Source organism: Trachinotus anak, unplaced genomic scaffold, assembly GCF_046630095.1.
Source record: "Trachinotus anak isolate AG129_WGS33_773 ecotype Australia unplaced genomic scaffold, CSIRO_AGI_Tana_v1 ptg000001l, whole genome shotgun sequence".
NCBI lineage: Eukaryota > Metazoa > Chordata > Actinopteri > Carangiformes > Carangidae > Trachinotus > Trachinotus anak.
Window position 1 is genome coordinate 4716829 of NW_027273852.1, and position 21034 is coordinate 4737862.

The 21034-nt window shown below is 40.5% G+C and overlaps 1 protein-coding gene across 2 annotated transcripts in view; it reads right to left on the minus strand.

Annotated features, from left to right (window-relative positions):
• LOC139635376 (ephrin type-A receptor 6-like) overlaps positions 1-21034 on the minus strand; it is a 321867-nt gene that overhangs the window by 141312 nt on the left and 159521 nt on the right. The window contains exons 1-2 of one of the 2 annotated variants that reach the window (XM_071502683.1): positions 14189-14825; positions 3722-3786 (exon numbers count right to left, since the gene is read on the minus strand). In XM_071502683.1, the coding sequence (XP_071358784.1) occupies positions 3722-3786; positions 14189-14267 (144 nt within the window). In that variant the 5' untranslated portion in view covers positions 14268-14825. Of the gene's footprint in view, positions 1-3721; positions 3787-14188; positions 14826-21034 lie in introns of those variants that run through there. The other variant, XM_071502771.1, reaches the window with a different exon arrangement.

Below are 21034 nucleotides of genomic sequence, written 5' to 3' on the forward strand. Positions count from 1 at the left end.
GCACAAGAAGGCAAAGAAAAGAGAAGACGTAGAATGAGTTTATATGTATTGATAAAAAGGACAAATTTGCGTAGTGAGGCAGTGTTGTAAAAAATAGGACTGCTGTAAACTTTTATGTTTTAACCTGCTCTAAAGAAATATTATATTATGCTTCAAATCTGGTTGTTGTAGGAAAACAACTATACCTCACAAGTTTGAGTTACTGCTGCAGAATGCAATAACAGGTTTTGTGTGTGTGTGTGTGTGTGTGTGTGTGTGAAAACAAAGGAGCCTCCCAAGGGGGGCATTGGAGAGTTGAACAGGAATGGAGTGAGAGACCTGAAGCAAAGATACTGAGACAGGTGAAAGAGACAGGTGCGTGCCAGTGTTCTAAAAATAATGGGAGGGTAGTGATTGTAATCTAACTATCATCTGACTCATAACTCCGCCAAATCTGTGCACAAAGACACAGGGGAGGACTGAAACAATATATTTCACGCTGGGAATTTGACTCCATCACACAAACCACCAGACAGCTAATTTTGTAGGCTATTTGTAGATGTAACAGGTACCAGACTAGTTATACATTAGCATGCTATGATGTAATTCCTCCACAAAGATGTAAGATGAGCAAACTGTGTAGCCTATGGACTCATGTGTCACATGTTTATTAGCTACTTAACTACCCATGCTGGGTGTGTCGTGTGTGCATGTGCTTTAGCTAATGTTTTTGACTGACTGGTCCATTACTGGCAAACGTGTTGCTTATTTTGCAGCATATATGGCAAAGGCCTTCATCTCTGCTCCACCTTTTTTTCTTCTGACCATTTCATTGAGTGACTTGTCTAAAATGTTAGCGGTGTAGAAACAGGTAGATGGTTGTAATGTGCGTTGCCAAGAAACGTGATGACATCATTATGACACCGTGGCAAAAGTGAGGTTTGCGCGTAACGCATGGATCCAGAGAGGTCCGTCAACTTGTTCCTGCTTGCTAAATCATCACTGACTGTTCAGGCCAAAATAACTTTTAGACCACAGGAAATGTCCCGGTGCTCACAACAGACTGTCAGCACGTGCAAAGACATAATGTACATATATTTTGGTTCAGTGTGACTTACAGTACAGGTCCCGTGGATATCCACTGTCCTACCACAGCGTTGGCAGACCACAAGAGTGTGCTTGTGGTTAACCTTCCTCTTCTACACAACAGCTCACCTTCCTCTTGTTACAAGAGTTGTTTACTGGCTTTTGAGAAAAAATCATCCACAAATATACACACCTCAATTTCCACTTCAACTTCAATTTCAAATCATACAACCAGCTAAATTCCTGCCAAACTCATCATCAGGTAATCATGTTGGAGTAGTTACTGCATATGAAATTATTTGAAGGTGTGCACTGGGCAGGACTGACAGACAGAAGTTTATATCCAGAACTAGAACCAGTGTGCAGCTCTGATAGGCAGCTACATGGTGTGCTGCTGTATCGGCCTGATACCAGGCTGTGTCTAATATGGTGGGGATTGACTTCCTCTTGCTGGCTCCCAGGTAGTGAGGGGGATTTAAACAATTTTACCTCCCCAGATCTCCACACCTTCCCTCAGGCCCTCTCACCCTGATGCCTTAAATATTAATGGTAAATCGGAGGATAGTAGATGAGTGAGGAGGGGAGAGGCCTGACAGCTTAATCATGGGGGCAGCAGCCTCCCTCTCTCCTCTTCCTCAACGCTGTGGGCGGCTGTCACCACGACCTACATGATGTAATCACCTCCATAACCCTGATATGGGCCACAGAGGGCCGTGAAGAGAGATAGAGAGACAGAGAAGGGGGGGAGGACCTCAGGGATCCTCCAGCTGAGGATCATTTAAAGTCAAAACCCACAGAGAGTATAGATAGAGGAGGGTGCAGAAACACCGCAGTTACAAAAAGAAGAAATAAAGTTTAGAGCCACAGCTCACTTAAACACAACCTCAGTCCACTTACTGTCACCTAAAACTACAATCATCACAGTTCATTTTATTTTCACTGATATATCATTTTCTCATGATAACATTTTGATTAGATTATGATGTCATACTGCAAGATCAACCCCTAATTAAAAAGTTTTGTTTTCAGCTAGCTAATACGCTATCTATACCCTTGCTCTGTGTTGTTGACAACTGCCAGTCTAAGTATTTAATCAGGTTCGGTCATGTTCAGCTATTCATTGTGTTATTTTAATAAAGAGCTTCAAAGGATATAAAAACTATGTTGATAAGGTAAAAAGGTTGATTTTCTCATGCCTATTCTTTTTTCATGTTTCTGAGTATATACAGTATGTTTGGAGTTTTGGCACTACAGATGATGTTGTTAGAGTCAATGATTTTGAGTCATTTATCAACCTTGTTTTATTAACCTGAAGTTGAATGGCATTATATGCAACCATTGATGAACGGTGGGCAATTGACTAGATCACTTCAAATTAGATATTGAAAAAATCTGAGTAGGGTTTTTCTCTACTGTCCACAGACATTAAAGACTTTGGAAACAAAATACAAAATATGTCAACTGGATACCAAGGGTTATTTACTTATTTATAAATCTCTGGTGTCAAGACAAAAAAGAAATACTGTCATGTGCGATCACAAATGATAGGGTATGACACAGATGAAAACTTCAAATACAAGCAGTTACCTCATTAAGTAAAGCACTTTATACTTGACATTTTGAAAGGTGCTACATAAAAGAACTTTAAACACCCCAGGCATTTTCCTGACAAGAAACCACTGATGGGTAACGTTTATATCCTGGGAAAATGGGGATTAAACACGGTCAAACAAGGACCGAATGCAGTCAGAGTGACACAGGCTCAGAAGAAGAGACTGCCTGTTTCCTATAAAAAGTCTCCATCTTGAATTGGTTTGTGCCGTAGTTAATGGGTATGGAGACAAGACCATCACAGCACATGTGAACAAAGAGGTGAGAGTCATCCACTTCCGCCTGTGTTGCTTATTGCATACAACAAGAAGCTGTTTTCAGTCAGTCCCTCAGGTATTCTGACAGCACAGAGATCAAAACATGAAGGTCTTCATCTGAGGATGTTATTTGTTGTCAGCACATCTATATTTTATGATGCCAATATACCTTCAGTTTGGCTGTTGGCTGAAAATCTCAGATTTTCAGCAGGACTGGAGGCACTAACTACAAGAACAAAATGAAAATACCCCCTTTGGGTGACTGACAAAAATACAGAATATGGTACAGTTCACGTAGTCATCGTTTCTCTAGGAACTGAAAGGCAAACAGAGTATCTTCAGCACTGACGGGTGTTTCGGAATTATGATGGTTGTATAATTAATATGCAGAGAAAACAGTCAAAATATTGTTATTAAACATTGCAATTAGTTTTGTAGGTATGGCCGGGACTGACTGTCGATCTATATGCTTTCCTTTGGCTAACATTTCTGTGGCTCTTAAGTGACTCCAATCGGACAGGAATTGATAGAGGGACATTGAAAAACACATGGGGAGCTTTCACTGAGACCATGTCTCATTATCTGTCCACAAGTTACAGTATTTCCCATGTGGACAGAGAGGTCTGAAGCAAAACAAGGATGTGAATATGAAACAGATCACTGCGACTGATTCTGACCTGTTAACATCAGTCTGATTGATCTTTTTGATGCTGCAATTACCAGGCATTTTGAACACTGGACACTAGGACCAAGTGAAATATAATCAGGAGAAGAGGTGCCCTTCTTACCCCGTTTATAGGATATGTCTTCCATCCAAGCTCTCCTAGCACAGATGTCGTATCCAGCAGTACAACTGAAATGGGAAAAGGAGGAGAGAGGGAAATATGACCATTAGCAATCTGTCAACACACAAAAAGTCCTATTTTCACCCTGGAAATTGAAATATCAGTCATAAATGTGTTCATTTAGACATTTTTTATATTAACAGAAATGAGTTTCTCGGATGAATATTTATGTGTGTGTTGCGGGGTATACAGTGAGAGCAACATTTTTGCTCCTTGCAACACAATTTAGGGACTGATGGATTGCAGTCAGATTGCTGTCAGCAGTCCATTCCCTTACCTGCCATCCCTCGCTCCCACCCACAGCTTTACTTCAATCTCACTCACAACAATATGCTCCTCTTCAGCCTATGACTGAGACTGTTCACGAGCTATAAATCAGGGATCATTCTGTCTTTAACCCTTTCACTGACATGCAAATATGTGGTTCGTTCTCCCAAATACTAATCAAGACAGTGATATTAATGTTGCTACAGTAATGACTGTATAATTGTCAGTTGACTCTAACTTTCCCGGTGGTGTTAAAAAAAAAAAACAATGCAATTTTATCCTGGAAAATATTGCCATCCTTGACAAGATTTTGTCTTGCTCTCAAGGACAGCAGATTTAATAATTGAGGAGGAAAGTGTCTCTCCCAGCGACAAGTGATTTACAGTGAAAAGGAGCAGACATGGCTTCCTGAATTTACTTTCAGTATGTAGCCAGAATAACACCCCTGAATTAAGAAATGTTTTTACCTACACTTGTGACAAGATTAGGGAATAGACAGTAGACACAGTTGCATGTTCAAACTCCATAAATATTAAATAGAGCCCATCCAGTCACCTTGTCAAATGTGCCAAATGTACAGTATGTGTAACAATACAGTTATGTCCTACTTACATGAAGATGCACTGCATCATGAAGTAGGTATAAGAAAACAATTGATATTCAGGGAGAGAGTGATAACTGGCAGCAAAACAACACTAGACTCAAGAGACTTGTTTAAAGCCAGCCACTTCTTTCTCATACTGGGAGTCATCATTGTAGAATCTGCTCATCAGTAGCCAAAAATTTCATCTTTAAACTTGTCCTTGAGCAGCCACCGACTTAGATCTTATATGATATGCCAAAAATCACATGTTTAATACTAACTCTGCTTTCTGATAAATCATAGTGTATTTTCTATTTGGATAATGACTGAATTTTAAGTGTCAGTCTGTCATGAATGTCCACTTAAAGCTCTATAAGTAGTCCTTGAGGGGCTCATTACACCAACACAAATCTCTATCAGTGACAATCCTTCCTGAATAAATCTCCATTAACATCATTGCTCTGGGATAGTTAGTTAATACAACCAAATGTACATCAAAGAAGGTGGATTCACTGCCGTAATATTATCATTTGCAAATTACAATGTCAAAGCAAAAGAAAATTGATATCTATGTCTGTGAATGTATTCTGACAAGATCAAGGCAAGCAGAAAGGAAGACAGGCTGTTTTTAGATCTCTCTGTTTCCCAGTTATGAGCCAGTACGCCTCTGATGGAGCTTGGTTGACAGAGACTGTCTTTTATCTGCTCACTGAGGTTTTCATTGTGTTTCTGTGTATGTGTCTCTCACACACAACTAAATGTTCCTCAACTTCCCCTCGTCACCCAGAGAACTGGTACAAGACAAACTACAGAGACACAATATAACACCTGTTTTGAATCAAGCCAAAAGGGTGTATGACAACAGCCAAGAGTTAAGAAAACCATCCAGGATATGAGACCCCGGCCTTGTCAGAGTCAACAAAAACAACACAGGTAAAAAAAAAAAATACAAGCTGATGCTTGGAGTGCCAGAGCGGTTGTTATATAGGGACGAAATAAGACAATTCTTCCTTATACTGTGACTTACTTAACACCCTAATCCTAACCCTAATGACATATAAACTATCCTTCAAAAGCCAACCCTTACAAAGTTGTGATGTTTATATATGGAAAAACATTTTTAAACTGAACTACAACTGCTGTATGTCTCATGCATTGGGGAAACATAATCAATTCATGATTTAGTACACTTACAAATACTCACAAAGCATAATTCAGATAATAATGAATTGCTGCTGCCACATTCTTACTGTAAGGTGATGTCAGGATACCAGAGATTTAGTAGGCAGGACCAATGCCAATAAAATTCTATGATTCTCAAAACCAAATAGCACAGCAAAAAAACAGAAAAACAGGAGTTGCTGCTAGGTGTGCTAACACACGCACACAAGCTCACACCTCCATACAGTCGGTGTGCAAGCATTGTTCAAACTGACGCTGTGACAGAATTTTAGTCTGAAAGTGTTGATTTAAAAAGTCATGGGTATATTTTGACAGACTTAACAGTAATGACAGTAGCCTGCTTACATTGTGAGCACCCAGCTCATGTTATGAGCTGTAGGTACGTTAGCCTAAATAAGATAACCTTAGCTGTTGTGAAGTTGTGTATGGAGCGCTGCTGCCAACATACGTCAGCTGTCGTAATTCACAAACAAAACAAAAATGGAAACATTTCAGGACATTAACATTTTGAAGACTTTGTTAAAATAAAGTTTCCGACTGAAACTCACTCACCCTGAATTGTGTGTACAAATCTGGATGTCTGTGGCACCATTTGCATACTGACTTTTGGCTGTCTATAACTTGTAACTGCTCATCCGCGTCAAATGCAAAATATCTTGGCGTGTTTTTTATTCCCTCTTACAAGTCGCAGTCCATGGAGAAGTGGCATTCATGGCCGTCATGGACCGTGAAGGAAGTCTTTTTTTTTTTTTTTTTTTTTTTTTTTTTGCCCCAAATGAGACGGTCTGCCATCACCATCTGGGCCCGCCATTACCCCTGCCTCACAAAGCGCCGCTCCTGTCAAACTTTGGGCTTTTTAATTTAATTAAATTTTTTTTTTTTTTTTTTTTTACAGCTGTACCATTAGATGTTTAACTGAGCTGAAGCCCATACTAAATATAATCCCCAGGCTCTCCCTGTTGTATGCCGCCATATTATTTCCATTTCAGAATTTTGGCATTGACTTGAAAGTATCGGTTCTTGTGACATCTCTGCTTATGAAATAAGTTTTTTTTTTACAGTGGTTTGTTGTTGCTGAAAACATCTCCCAGTCAGAGTAAATCAAAACAAAATATGACAAAAACCAAAACAAAGACCTGAAAGATCGAATCTTTTACTATCCATGTCTGTAAATATGCAGTCAGTCAATCTGGTGACTCTGTTCATATATTATGTTTGTATATGTATATACATTAGATGTAAATTGACACACCTGGAATTTTAAAATGTTGATATCTTATTTTACGACTTAAACACACTATTTTTTCACCCTGCTCCTATTGCCTCACCAATCAAAACTCCTCTGACTACAGTATGTAAGAAGATATAAAAGCAATGAGATGTGGAGGACACATTAATGGAGTGGACTCCTGGTGTGTCAGACAATGTATTCAAAAACATAATGGCCACATTTGCTTCCTGAAACCGGGACTATAAATGAGGTTTTAAGGACAGAGAAATATGCTTTCCTAAGATTTCAAGGTAACATTATAAATGCCATCTGTAAAAATCCATATGCTGTACACAGCTGGGGAGTGGTGAACTCAGACTCCCAGAGCAAAGAGAGAGGGCACAGAGAAACAAACATACATGCAGCAAGAGAAAGCGAGAGGAGAAAGTGAGACAAGTTCTCGTGATTGAATACTTGTGACTACGGCTTGACCAATATTCATTTTGATCAAAGCCACATCCAGTTGTGAGCACCAGATATTTCATAGTAAAGAAATAAAGTAAACAATAAACTTGGAGCTTTTTAGAACAGGAAATGTAAACTACTTAATAACTCCTGTTGTGTTATATCAGTCTGAGATAAACCATAGAAAATGGACATTGATTTAAATGAAAATGTAGCAGATTATTCTATTGATTGACAATCCAGTCCATCAGAAAAGCTTCATGCTGATCCTTTCATCTTCCAATCCCATCTTTCCCACGCTATCTTAGTTTAATATTTCCTCTTTGTTGACTGGTTTTGGCTCAGTTCCAGTGTCTCTGTCTTTTTCTGCCCACCAGTGCCAGGTCTGTGCCATGTTAGCGCCAGTGCCATGCTGGAGGACTAGCTGGCACTGCCAGTAGTGTTAATGGACACCATTAGGCTACTGTGGGCAGGTAAGCAGTACAGTCCCTGGAGAACGGCCTAATTACTGAGAGTTGGCTGTGTAGCTCACTGCAGTGAGCAGTTTCACACCTCACTTTGCCATAAATAAAGAACAGCTGATGTACATTAGTAGGCAGTGTGAAAGTATCCAGCAGAGAACACAGCGCTGTTGGGTCAAAACATTTTGTTAGAGCTAAGAAAAATAGTCTGATCTTGATAGAAAAGTTTTATGAGGTGTTTGAATCAACCTTTGGAAAACTTGCACAATGCACCATATTGTAAAAAGTGTGACATCACAGAGGTGTTACATTTGCAAGGAAACAAGGTCAAGGACCCAAATGCAACCAGGTGGGCAGGTAGATGAGGGCCAGAGCCCTGTACTCTTCCAGACTTGTGCCACGAGTGGTGGGCACTGGGATTGGGCCAAGGAGTAGTCATTTTAATAACAACTGAGAATGTCCAAAATTTACAAGCAGGCAGAGTCCAAAAGGGAAGGGATCCAAAGAAAACCAAAAAAAGCCAGGAGACTAGCACAGGCACTCAAAAAACAAAGTACAACATAAATCTGAGGAACTAAAATAAATTACAGTCTACAACTGACTGAGGCCAAAAACACAGCGATCCAAAGAAGTAGGAGCCGAAACACTAGAAAAGGCAGAGACATCAACTAAAGGTACAAACAAACAAAAGGAGTTTAACACACTGACAAAGACTTAAATACACAAGGGAGTCAAGGATAATAGGGAACAGGTGAAACTAATAGGTGCGGAGCAGGCAATCACGTAGGTGAGGAAAAAAAACACAAAGACTGGAAGGACAGAACCACACACACAAGAGGTAAGTGATAACAAAATAAACAGAAGCAAAGTGTGCATATGAAGTCATTCAAAGGGGCAGATCGTGACAGAAAGTTGTGTCTGATTTGTGCAAAAGCTGAAAGATGCTTTGTAATGCAACACTCCTGGTATGCTCACACTGTTTTGAACTGATATTACAGCAGTGACTGTTGTGACCAGTCAACAGCAGTGTACACAAAGCCAGTCTTCAGCCAAAATGTGCCTTCTTTTGTGTTATATTATGTGGTTATAATAACTGTTTCTTATTTTTAAAGCATTTTAGATTCAAGTTTTTATTATACAAAATGTGGCTACAAGGTCTCCAGATAACAGCAGGGCGTATGCGTGTGTGAATGTAGTGTAAGCACATATTTTCGTGTGTGTGCACTTTCACTTGTCCGTGTGTGTGTATTCTAGTTTAGGTATAGATGCCCTGAACAGCGTACCTACCAGCATACGCTAAAACTGCCTGCATAGGAGGCATATCCATCCATCCTCTCTCTCTCTCTCTCTCTGTGTTTCTCTCTCTATCCCTCCATAGAGTCATCTTTCAGCCAGGCACCCACAGACCCTGCCTGGAGCTGAGGGTCCTCTGGGACTTCCACTGGTTAGATATAAATAGAACATGAGCTGGCCAACTCATAAATATATGGAGCTCCAGTAGAATGATGACATCTTGTGTCTGGCCTACAGCCCTCGCAGGCCACACAAACACCCCAAAATAACTGCAGCGCTAATAACAGACCCAAAGGAAGTCTCATCCACTGTTACTTCATGTAAATTTCAATTTGAAGCAGACAACAGTGATACAGGTGTCCCCGCCTTGTTCAAGTAGAGCATGTAAACCTACAAAAATAATGTTTCTGTGAGGGTTTACTTTTCATGCCTCCACACCGTCCCATTCTCACGCACACGATATCTCAGTAACGTCTTGACGGAGCTTCTTCAAATTTGGCACAAACATTCATTTGGACTCAAGGATGAACTGATTAAATTTTGGGGGTCAAAGGTCAAGATCAGTGCGACCTCATAAAACACTTTTTAGCCATTACTCAAGACTTCACACAGTAATTATGACAAAAATTCACACATCATATGAATTTGGCAGTGTGATACATTTTCAGTCTGGAGGAATTAGAGTATTGTGTGACAGTAAATCTTTCTGTAAACCAAGCAGTTTAAAGCAACACACTGGTTTCTGTTGTAGTGAAAGATTAATGAAATCTTTTTGTATGCAGCAGAAATGTTTTTTCTTCTTTTTTTTTCTTCTTTTTTTAAGACTACTGTGGTTCAAAAAACAGTCTTTCCAAACAACAACAAAACCTTTTCATTTGCAAGCACTCTACACAGCCACGGGTAAACAACAAGCCTTCTTAAAAGACAAATAACGGCATTTGATGAACAGAGACCTATGGAAATTGATTTTGGTGAGTATTTCAGTGACGACTTTGTATTGTCATTTAGTGGTGTAAACAAAGTGCTGGGCTCTCAGCAGACGATATACTGTGAAATTGGGACCTATCCATAGCAGAGGCAGAACCTGACAGGCATGACAGGATTTTCAACACATCTCCACACTCCACCAAGATCAAACATTTGACAACATAATAAATGACAGCATGGCAAATATTCCAGTGTGGTTGATTAGATGTGATATAGGCTGTAAGTGTTTTTAAATGAGAGATTAGCGAAGGGAATTCATGCCAATAAAATGTGAATTAGCCATTCTGCGCCGGGTCAAGCACCACTGCTACGTAACATGTTGCAGTTCACCTCAATAAGCAACGTCACAACAGGCATTTTTCAACTGCGTTTCCAAGGCCAAACAACTGCTTAGACATCGCTGATGAGGTTGAAGCTGGAAGTGCCCACAGAGTGCCACAGTGGCGGTCTATGAGACAAGCTTTAAATCACCCTTTATAAGATACTCATGGAGAAAAGCACAATTTGAGCTCTCAACACTGCAACTGACTCACACAACCATTTTAAACGTTTGTCATGTTTCAACATTTTGTGAACAAATCATTTTTTTGGCATATTTTTTCCTAGACGACACTTAACAACCCTCCCATAGCTTTACTAACCAATTTTCAAAGCATGCCATCCGTTTGTATAGTGATTGTGTATAGTTATTTCCTACTATGCAGGACACACACAACAGTGAGCACCTTTTTCCTTTGTTTTTTTCGATGAAAGCGTTCTTTTTTTTTTCATGTGGTAGTTTTCCAAATTGTAAATTAAGCAAAACAAATGAAAACACCTGGGTGGGGGTAGCAAGTGTGTACTGTGCGCTTAACTCAAACCAGCTTCAGCTGTCTGCAAGCTGACTAACATACTGGGATGTCAGTATGTTAATTAATACCAGTCTGAAAACCTTAAGGTATGTTTTGCATACAACACTACCAGCACGGCCTGTTTAATACCAAAGCTAGTTCATATAAATGGCATTTCAAAATTAAACAGCATTCACTGAGGCATAATTGCCAAATCATTCATGATTTTGAAAGGAGTTATTTTCCTCAAGAGCAAAACATGAAGTGGATCTTGTTCACCAGGTGGCTATAAAGCTCACATACAGCACAACTCAACAATCATTATCTTAATGACTTGGAGGATGCCTGGCCTCAACAAAATGAACAGTCTCCGGCCTGGAGCCGTCTCACTCTCTCCAGGCAGGAGGCCTACGTGGAAAGACCTTTCGTCACATGTAGCAGCATGTATTCCACTTAACAGTGATAAGGTTGAAACTGAGATACAATGTACATGGATAATAGTATAATTAACAACCCTCACATTTCTGCCTGTATCGGTACAACATTGAAGATAAATGAAGAAAAAGAAAAATGAAGAAAATGCATCTCCAGTGTAAGACATAATCTTGAATTGCTTGTTTTTTTAAGTAGTGGTTTCAAATGGAGCACAGACACATGCATACTGAAACCGACTGTGTACACAATGTTCTTCCTCATGTATAATAAGCATTCACACGCCGCACAAGAATACACAGTGGGTTGTAAGTCAAAGGTGCAGAGTTAACATTTTTGTGGCTGCTCTGGATCGGCTGGTTGATTGATTTTCTTTGACAGCACACTGCTGCTGAATATCTCCTTCATCTACAGCAGTGATGGCGATATCAGTGCTCTGCGGGTGGCACCAGTGAGATCAGGCGCTTTAATCAGCATTCCACACAAATCAGTGTAGAGAGTTGAGTTATTATTTTGATTTTATAGCTAGATCCAACTGGAAGCAGCTCGACCAGCAGTTTTCTACCACGTGTTCCTGACTGACTTGAGATGCATTTAACACCAAAAAAAAAAAAAAAAAAAAAAAAAAATCACATATAATGCTTTCATTTGAATAATATCAGAGGTGTGGAACAAAGACGTGATCTCTAGATTTAATCTTCCACAACAGCTCAAGAAATTAGGTTAATAAATACGAATCATGACAATAAATATCGCTTTCCTACACGGGAGGAAAATGGGTAAAAAATTAATAAAAGTAAAGAATATGAGTGGCGGGGGGGGGGGGGCTTGTTCAAACTTTGCAGTGAGCTTTGTTAATAACTGTCTGCAATCCCAGCTGGGTTGATGTGGGGGATTGTCTGACATGTTGCTGCGAGAGGAAGCACACAGGCGGCAAGCGAAAGGTGATTGGTTTTTATTGTTCTCCTAACAACTGACATCTCGCCCAATTTTGTGTGTGAAATCCCCAATCTTTGGAGCAGCGCTTGTCTGTGTTCAAAAGCATTAAACTACACTAAAACGCCCCTGAGTAGCAGTGTTGGGTTTTGTCCCCAGCCTACAGTGTATAGTGTAGCTGAGCAGGAAGAAACAAAGGAACATGTGTTTTTTCATGGTCACGAGTTGGGTGGATTGCATGAACTTCGAGCAAAGGTTGAGACAGACACTTTCCATTCACGCCCCGGTGCCATTTAGTCTCTTCAAAAACCCAACACTGAATTGTCCCCAAGCCTGTGGAGCCACCGAGCCACTGTACACAGTCTGACATTAACCTGACAAATACAAAAGCAATAAATTGAGAAATTAGCATGATGTGGCAAGGCGGGAAACATTAATGCCTCGCCATCTAACGAGACACTTTTCTTTGTCATCAGAGATATTATCAGTTTTTCCACACTGAGCTACCACACTGTGGTAGACCATGACTGCAATTGTGCCGCTGAGGTCCCAGACCAGTCAATATGTGAGACTAAAGTACAATAGAAAGCAAACATCAGTTCAATCATTCAATCTGTGGCAGAGAAAAACACAGAGTGAGGCTGTTATGTAGCAGCTGTCTAGGAGAACAAGGGGTAGCATCACTCTTATTGAACTCAGAGAACAATAAAATATAACCTGGGGGGCAGATCTTGCTGTGTCCCCGCACAATCAATAAGACTATTTTAAACCTCACTGATGCTGCAGCCGTGCGTGTGTGCGTGTTTGTATGTGTGCATGTGGAGCCGAGGCAGAACACACACACACGCACACACACACACACACACACACACTGACTGTACCCACACACACCGATCATAGACAGGAGCTCATGCAAAAGACGTTCTCACACACACACACACACACAGTTTCACACTATACCCACGCCACACGCAGTCACAGAAGGACACAGCACAAAGCCGACGTGTGCTCATGTGCATTTAAGCATAAAGTGAGCACACGCACATTTCCATTGCGCACACACACTCTCGCTGAATGAATTCATCTTTTTGCGGCTCCGAACCATTTAGAATGTGTAATTAAATGAGCCTCAGGGTTGTCACTTCAGCAGCTGATATCCATAAAAACTGTTTGTTTTTGTTTATTTAGGCTAACGATCTGATTCAGTGGCTGGATAAAAACTGAGCTGCTGACACCCACCGAACTCCACTAAGAAAATACTAAACTTCAAATCTGACTGGATTGAGTCGTTCCTGTGCAACCAGCAGCAAGATTATTGGGAGTAGTAGCCTGTAAGTTATGACATGAAAATAAATGTATAAACAGGTGATGTCTAAGTAGGTTTTCTGCAGATCCTGTGTCACCTTTGATTTGTCTACAATAAAACAATAAAGATTTATATTGACAAAAAGAAAAAAAAAGTGTTATCAGTAGCATTTCAGACTTCCCAGATCTGGCGCACTACGTGGATGAAAGTGTAAGACCTTTTGTCAGAGGTTATTTGCTCTCATTATTGTCGGTTTATCGCTTTAACCACTTCCATCGGTGGGGTCGCGTCACTTAACTGACTGTTGCAGTCGAAGCAGTGCGGTATGGATCCCAAACAGAGTCCACGGTGAACATGGAAAAAAAAACATTCTGGGAGCAAACAAATAGTCAGCACACCGGCTAAACCAACGCGTGGATGTCATGGGTGGACGGCTGAACTCTGTGGGTTTGCCTCACCTTGGTTGCACCGGCTGAAGCGGGTGAGGACAATCCACAGAAAGAGTGAAACGACGAAAAATCTCTTTCCAAAAGTCATGTCTGCCGCAGCATCTGAGGTACTTCTGTCCGAGAGGTAATGTGGTTAAGAGAAAAAAAGCGATCCTCCACAAGCACCGATCCACGGCTCCTGGTCCTTACATTCGGTCCTGGATGAAGAGAACTGCCGGGTGACTGAACAACAGATCCATCCTCTACCTGCTGGCGGCGGCGGCGGCGGCGCGGAACGGACTGGATTTGGATAAAGTCGCGGGAAAATCTTAAGTGTTTTTTTTACACAAGATAAGAGACACCTGGCTCCTAACAACTTTGAGGATTTCCCATGGACTTCAGTCACCGTTATTACATTGTTTCAAAGAGACACTAAAATGCCCTCCTCAGTCTGGTGCGTCTCCGTGGCGCACGGAGTCGTGACAGACTTGAGAAATCCTGCTGTTTGGCGCGGGAGTGAGCCGCGGAGGGCCAGCCGCCTGTCCCCAGCCCGGTCCGCCGCAGCCGAGAGATGTGGACGGTGAACAGAGGAATGATTGGGACGCAGCGGAGGAGCAGCTGAAGCGGCGGCTACTGTGGGAGACTGTGCGCATCTGTGCAGGATGCTCGGCACTAGAGGGGGTTAGCTGACAAGGCAATGGCGTGTGTGTGTGTGTGTGTGTATTTATATCTTTATGTGTGTGTGTGTGTTGTCTGCTGGTTCAAGTGCAGGGCTTTCCAAATTTTTCCACAAGGACCTGAAAATGTTAAATATAGCCTCCTGTGTCCCTGTCTGATATGATTTTCACCTGACCATTCTTTTTTTTTGTATGCTACTATCTAATGTGAAATGTTACCAGGGTTGTAAAAGATGAAGCTTGTGATAAGTGTCCTGCACATGGTTTGATAAATTAAATACTAACAAATTCAAAATGGTGTTGCTGGAGATCCCTTTGAAATCAGTCAACAATGTAACTTAGATGCATTTACTTTTGTTTTAACATTTGACTTTGATCCCTGTGTGTAAAAGTCAACATGTCTATTTAAACACATTATACATTAGAAGACAAGCAGCACAGTAGACAGTATAGGTCACAAAGTATTACAATAGGTCCATATCTATTGTAATACTTTGTGACCTATTGTCATACTTACACACTCTTTTACTCTTTCAGCAGTTTAAAGGAAAATGCATCATACTCATGTAGTTTTAATGAGTAAATCTGGACTAGTTGACCAGCAGATAGACAGACTCTGGGGATGATGTAACATGAGACAAGTCCATGTGAAAGTGAATAATGGGGGGGGGGGGCACAGTCAACCAGTGATATCTAATAAATCTTTTCATTGTGGTTATACTGCACTGATTTCCTCCCTGGGGAGATGGTTTTGATCACATTTACTGTGGAGTGGAAGAACAATCTTTTTTGGGAGGATTTTCTGTCTGTGTGATGTTGACACTTGATTAATCAAACTGAAATGACAATGTTTTCAGAAAGAATTGGCATTTTACAGATAAAATGTATTAAACTGTGTAATAGCCACCTCCTCACTATGTCAGTACAGCAAACCATATCCCACAGGAAGTGCAGCTTCATTTCCATCCATTTGTAGTACAACAGTGAGCTTGCCAAGTCACCAATGTCAGCCAAGATTAGGAAAGGTCTTCCTCTCATCTTCATGGACGTCTCATTGAATGAGTAAGCAAACCCTCCCCAACCTGACCGGGTTAAACAAAGCAATGCCGGCTGCTGTGATGAGACCCAGTCAATCAGAACATGGGAACAGCAACCTGTCAGCATAGTGGAGGTAAATACATCAACATCACAATCCGTCACCACCACTTAGCTCCCAGCCAATCACCAAACAATGCAGAAGAAGAAGCTGCCAACTGACTACTGACTTTGTGCGGCACGACGTGCAAACACACTGGAGGACAGAGGGTTGTGGAGTAGAATATATTGACCACAGTGGCCTGTTGTAGCTTGAGGGAGGCCGTTAATTCTACTGAGATGGATCAAGCTATTAACGCCACATTGTAGATGCATTGCAGCTATAAAAAGATGGATAAATGTTGTGGTGCCTCTCAGTGAAAGGGGTGGTTGTTGAAATTTTAGGCTGGCGCTAACAGTGTGTGTACTGTAAATTTGTTATTGATGGGGAAAGAGAATTAAATATTTTAATCGCTTTAACACTTGCTGCTACGTTATGCCTTTATACCCCAAAATAATCTATAAAACGTCAGCAGATTTTAGGCTGAAATGTTTTATTTTCACTCTTTGTCGTCTCCGGTTATGAGATAGTGCTGCTATCATGGCTGCTATTACTCCCAATATGAACACTTTATCTATTACTGCTGTACTACTACTAAAAATGCAAAATCAAACATATTGCAGATGACTTAAATCATCTCTCATCCCTGCAGAGAGTGAGACTAGTGATGACTTACAGTAGAATGATGATCAAAGAGGGGAAACTGTTGAGAAAAGGCCCTCTGCTGCCACCCCCCTGCAATGATTTGGTTTCCTTTGCTGTAATAGTGGTCAATGAGGTGTGACTGTAGTGTATAGGGGGCCTAACTGTGAGCTATGATTCCCCCTGTCCAGAGAGAACAAGCTCCGTCCATCTGTACTCATCACAAGCAAAGAGCTGGAACGGGACCACATCAGCACAACTGACAGAGACAATGAGACTTTATAACACTAATGGGTTCGCTAATGCCCTGTTCACAATGATGTGCCATGCTCATACAGAACTGCCCCACACGTGGATTGAATCCAAACTGATAAAAAAAAAAAAAAAACTTAAGTCCATTATGCACTGCAATTGTAATGCAGTGCATAATTGTTTATCTGGTTTCATTATTAGTATGTTGTTTGCTGGTGTGTTTTTATGATTCCGTTAAGTGGGCAAATGTAAAAACACGACTTGACATAAAGCAGCACATCCGTTCTGGTTGTTGAATGTGTGTCTCACTGTTAGAGTGGTTAACATCATTTTTAGGAAAAGGTCATCAAGTTATAACACTTGCTCTTGCCACCTATATGCAAAACACACACCTGCATGCAGCGGTGCACGAAGGACTTGCATGTTTTACTTAAGTAAAAGTGGTGATATCACAGTATAGAAAGACAAGAACTCTAAAAGTCACATATTCAAAACAGCACAAAATTAGTAACATCAAAATATACTTAAAGTACCAAAAGTAAAAGTACTCATTATAAACAAGAGCCCATTTGAGAATAATAATTTAAAAAAAAATCTCTAACAGGATTATAATTATTGATGTGTCAATGTCTGTATCACTTTAATGTTGTGGCTGGTAAAGGTGGAGCTCATGCTAACATGTATACTAATAGGTAGCTTGTCAATATTCCCCAGAGATCAGTCTTCTCTTATCGTAACATACAATACTAATTAACTTTTTATTATATTGCCTTTTATTAATCTGCAAAATAAAAATTAACTAGAGAAAAAAAATATATGTAGTGGAGTAAAAAAGTACAATATGTGCCTCTGAATTCTCCTGGAGTAGAAGTATCAGAAAAAATAAACACTGTGGTAAAGTGCAAGTACCTTGAAATTGTACTTACTTTCAGTACCAGAGTAAATGTACTACTTTCCACCACTGGTTGGATGCAGCCATTCAAACATGTTGGCTTTAGGAAATTAAGTAAATCATTGTAGATGTACTCTATAGAAGTATATAGGGTAAACAGTGACACTGGCACAGGCCTAAATTCAACTGTAAAAATATCTGTTTATAATTCAAAGAACTACACAAAAAGGTCAGTGCTGTCCTCTACAACTATGACAGAGAGAGCAATAAAAAATTATTTAAATGCACTGAGGAACAAAATGTTTCCGTGGTGTTTTTGTGTAAAATCTTCAGTGAAACCAGCATTATGCAGATCAGAGCTGCTTACTCACCTTGAAGAATTTCTTCAGTCTGGGTTTTAGTTGAGAGTTTTAGCAAGTGGGATCTAGGAAGAGTAAAAATCTAAGGAAAAATTCAATACTGGGGGAATCCATAAACATTTTTATAAGCTGGCAGAAAAAAAATGTCAAACTCCAAATCAGCTTTAAAACAGTATTTCGCTTTAACGTAATTCAGTCCTTGTTGATCCAATTGAAGCCAACTAAAGATATAGTGATTAAACTGGCTGTGAAGCTGAGCTGTTGAAGGGCTTATAAGGCAGTTAAACAGTGTTGTTCTTGGTAGGCACAATAAAGATGAACCCCTGAATCTCTGTGTTAATCACCCACTGCTAGCGTAAAAGTTAAACAAGATATACAACAGTGAGTCAGTTTTGCTGATTAGATATATGAATAACAGTTTATAGAAATCCACTCAGCAATGCTTTAATGACATTTGAGAACATTTTTCTTTCGAATGGTAGGCTTTACAATGCATCTTATCCACAATAAACTTTTGAGACTCACAGGATTTGCACTGCAACACTAAACCCATTCCCCCATTCTTGATTATTGCATTGGCCCTGAGGAACACCCTGTTATCTATGTGAAGCTTCACTCTGTTGCCCAAGGCAAGAACGACATTGAATATTTTCAAACAGCATAACACAAAACAGTGACAGAAAAAAAAAAACTGTTGCTCAAAAACAAACCATGATTACAGTGCTTCAGAATTGCCTGCAGCAATTTACAGCCTGCCTTGTCCTCTGATTTGTTTTTCAAAATCAAGCTCAGCTTCTGATTTACATGATGCGTTTTTCTATGGCGCTGTCTGGCCTGTAAACACAGGCCCCCTAGGGTGGAGCCCAGTGGAGAGGATTACCCTACACATTTACAGCCATGGGTGCATGCCATGCTGTGCACTGACTCCAAAGACCTCTTCCATGCACAGTGTTAAGCTTTCTGCAAAGGCATTTAGAGAAAATTCAGACAGACAATAGCTCCATTGCTATTTGGGTAAAATTGAAGCACAGAAGTGTCCCTTGGGCAGAAGCCTAGCGTTACACCTGCTTGGGGGCAGCAACACAAGTTGTGAACACAAAGTTATTGGCAAAGAGTTTCTTATTTTCCCATCCAGGAGCCATGTTTTTAACCACCTGATGAATGTAAATCCATTAGTTACTCTCCTTTTAGCTCTGACTTTGGTCTCCACCAATCCCTGAGAGCAATACCTGACACTTTTGCTACTAAATGCTCCACTGTGTTTATAACTGAGTCACTAACTTTGTCACAGACCAAAGGCCAAATTGCGTCACAATGCGAGGCTGCTGTTGCATTGCAACCTTGACAACACTTAACTTTTTTTTCCCCAAAAAAATTTTTAAGGCTGTGTCAACAGTTGTACCATTCAGCTGTCGAGCTGAATCCAATACTTACTTTTAAAAGTGTAATCATTGCATCCTCTTGGTGTTGTTTACTTTCATTACTGGCACACAATGAATCTTGGGATAGGTTGGGCCATGAAGGAAAAGTTGCCAAGGAAAAGAGGGTTGCATTTCCCAGCCGCATTTGACGGAGCCTTCGAAATTGGACAGCCTAGTCGCACCGATGTGATGCAAACAGTCAAAAAAATGCAGCCTCCAAAGGATGTAGCCTCTAATTTAGGACAGAGCTCATGAGAGTGATGAAAGTGAACCCAACCTGGATGTGGCCACAGGAATGGCAAGAGGTGGTGACCACAAAAGGCAGTACAGATCAAAAACATGGAAGACTCACTGTCAATATGGGCGATCATATGCTATGTAAGCACAAAATGCCATACACTAAAAAAATGCATGTTTTGGTTGCTCCCCTGCCCTCCTACTGTGCACACCGCTGTGTCTGTGTGAGATAGTGTTTGCTGATTTATGATCTTGTATCAATATGCAACAGTGTGTATGTGTCTCACACTGGTACTACAGCTGGGAGTGTTCCAAGGTAATTTTACCTATAGCTTTAGCCAAATCTGTGCAACCTGCCGGCATCACAGCTTCAATAGACATGAAGGTCTTTATGTTTTGCATTTGAATTTTCTTTTTTAGTAAATCTACAGAGGAATTAATTTAAAATATACAGCAAAGTAGCTCTATACACAGAATGGTGTATGATATAAATTGGGTTTTCATACTTGATTTATTATGCACACCGCTCAAACAGTAGATTCCCATTTGGAAATACTTGATATGACTACATACATAGACTTTAAAAGACAAACTGTTGGCCTTTACTTATGGTCTGACTATGACATTTCTATCCTGTGCTTGCACAGTAATGAGGAAACATGCAGTCTAATCTTGATAAAACCTTAATATGAATCTTGGTGCAATTACTCTTTGTGTATGTTCAATGAAGTATATTTTCTTCAGGTTTCTGTCCTTAGAACATTTGGTCCTTATAAAGAATAGAAGAACAAGAGCACAAACTCTCAGACGATTTTTTTCCCAGAATGACTTGTAGTGTGTATCGTACTGCACACAGACATGCACACTCATACACACTTTCAACACTTCTGAGGTTGCCCACCTCCCTGGCTGCCTAATGGGCCATAGGCTCTAATCTGGATGGCCACGGTGCTCAGGAGAATGAGCAGAGCAAATAGAGAGAGCAGCTCATCAGGCCTGAGAGCGGGTGTGTCGGTAACCCCAGCTGTTAAAGAGACATCCGCCTATCGTTCAGAGATGAGGGGAGAAAACTGGATAGCTTCACAGGCCATGGTAATTTCCCGGGACTTACAGCAGATAGCTTCTCGTAAACCTTTTATTTTTTCAACCTCCATAATGTACTTTCATCTGTTCAAGAGGCTTTCTCTTTCCTGTCTCCCTCTATTTATTATTACTTGATTTATTATTGGTTTATTTCCCTCTTACTACAATATTTTTGCAG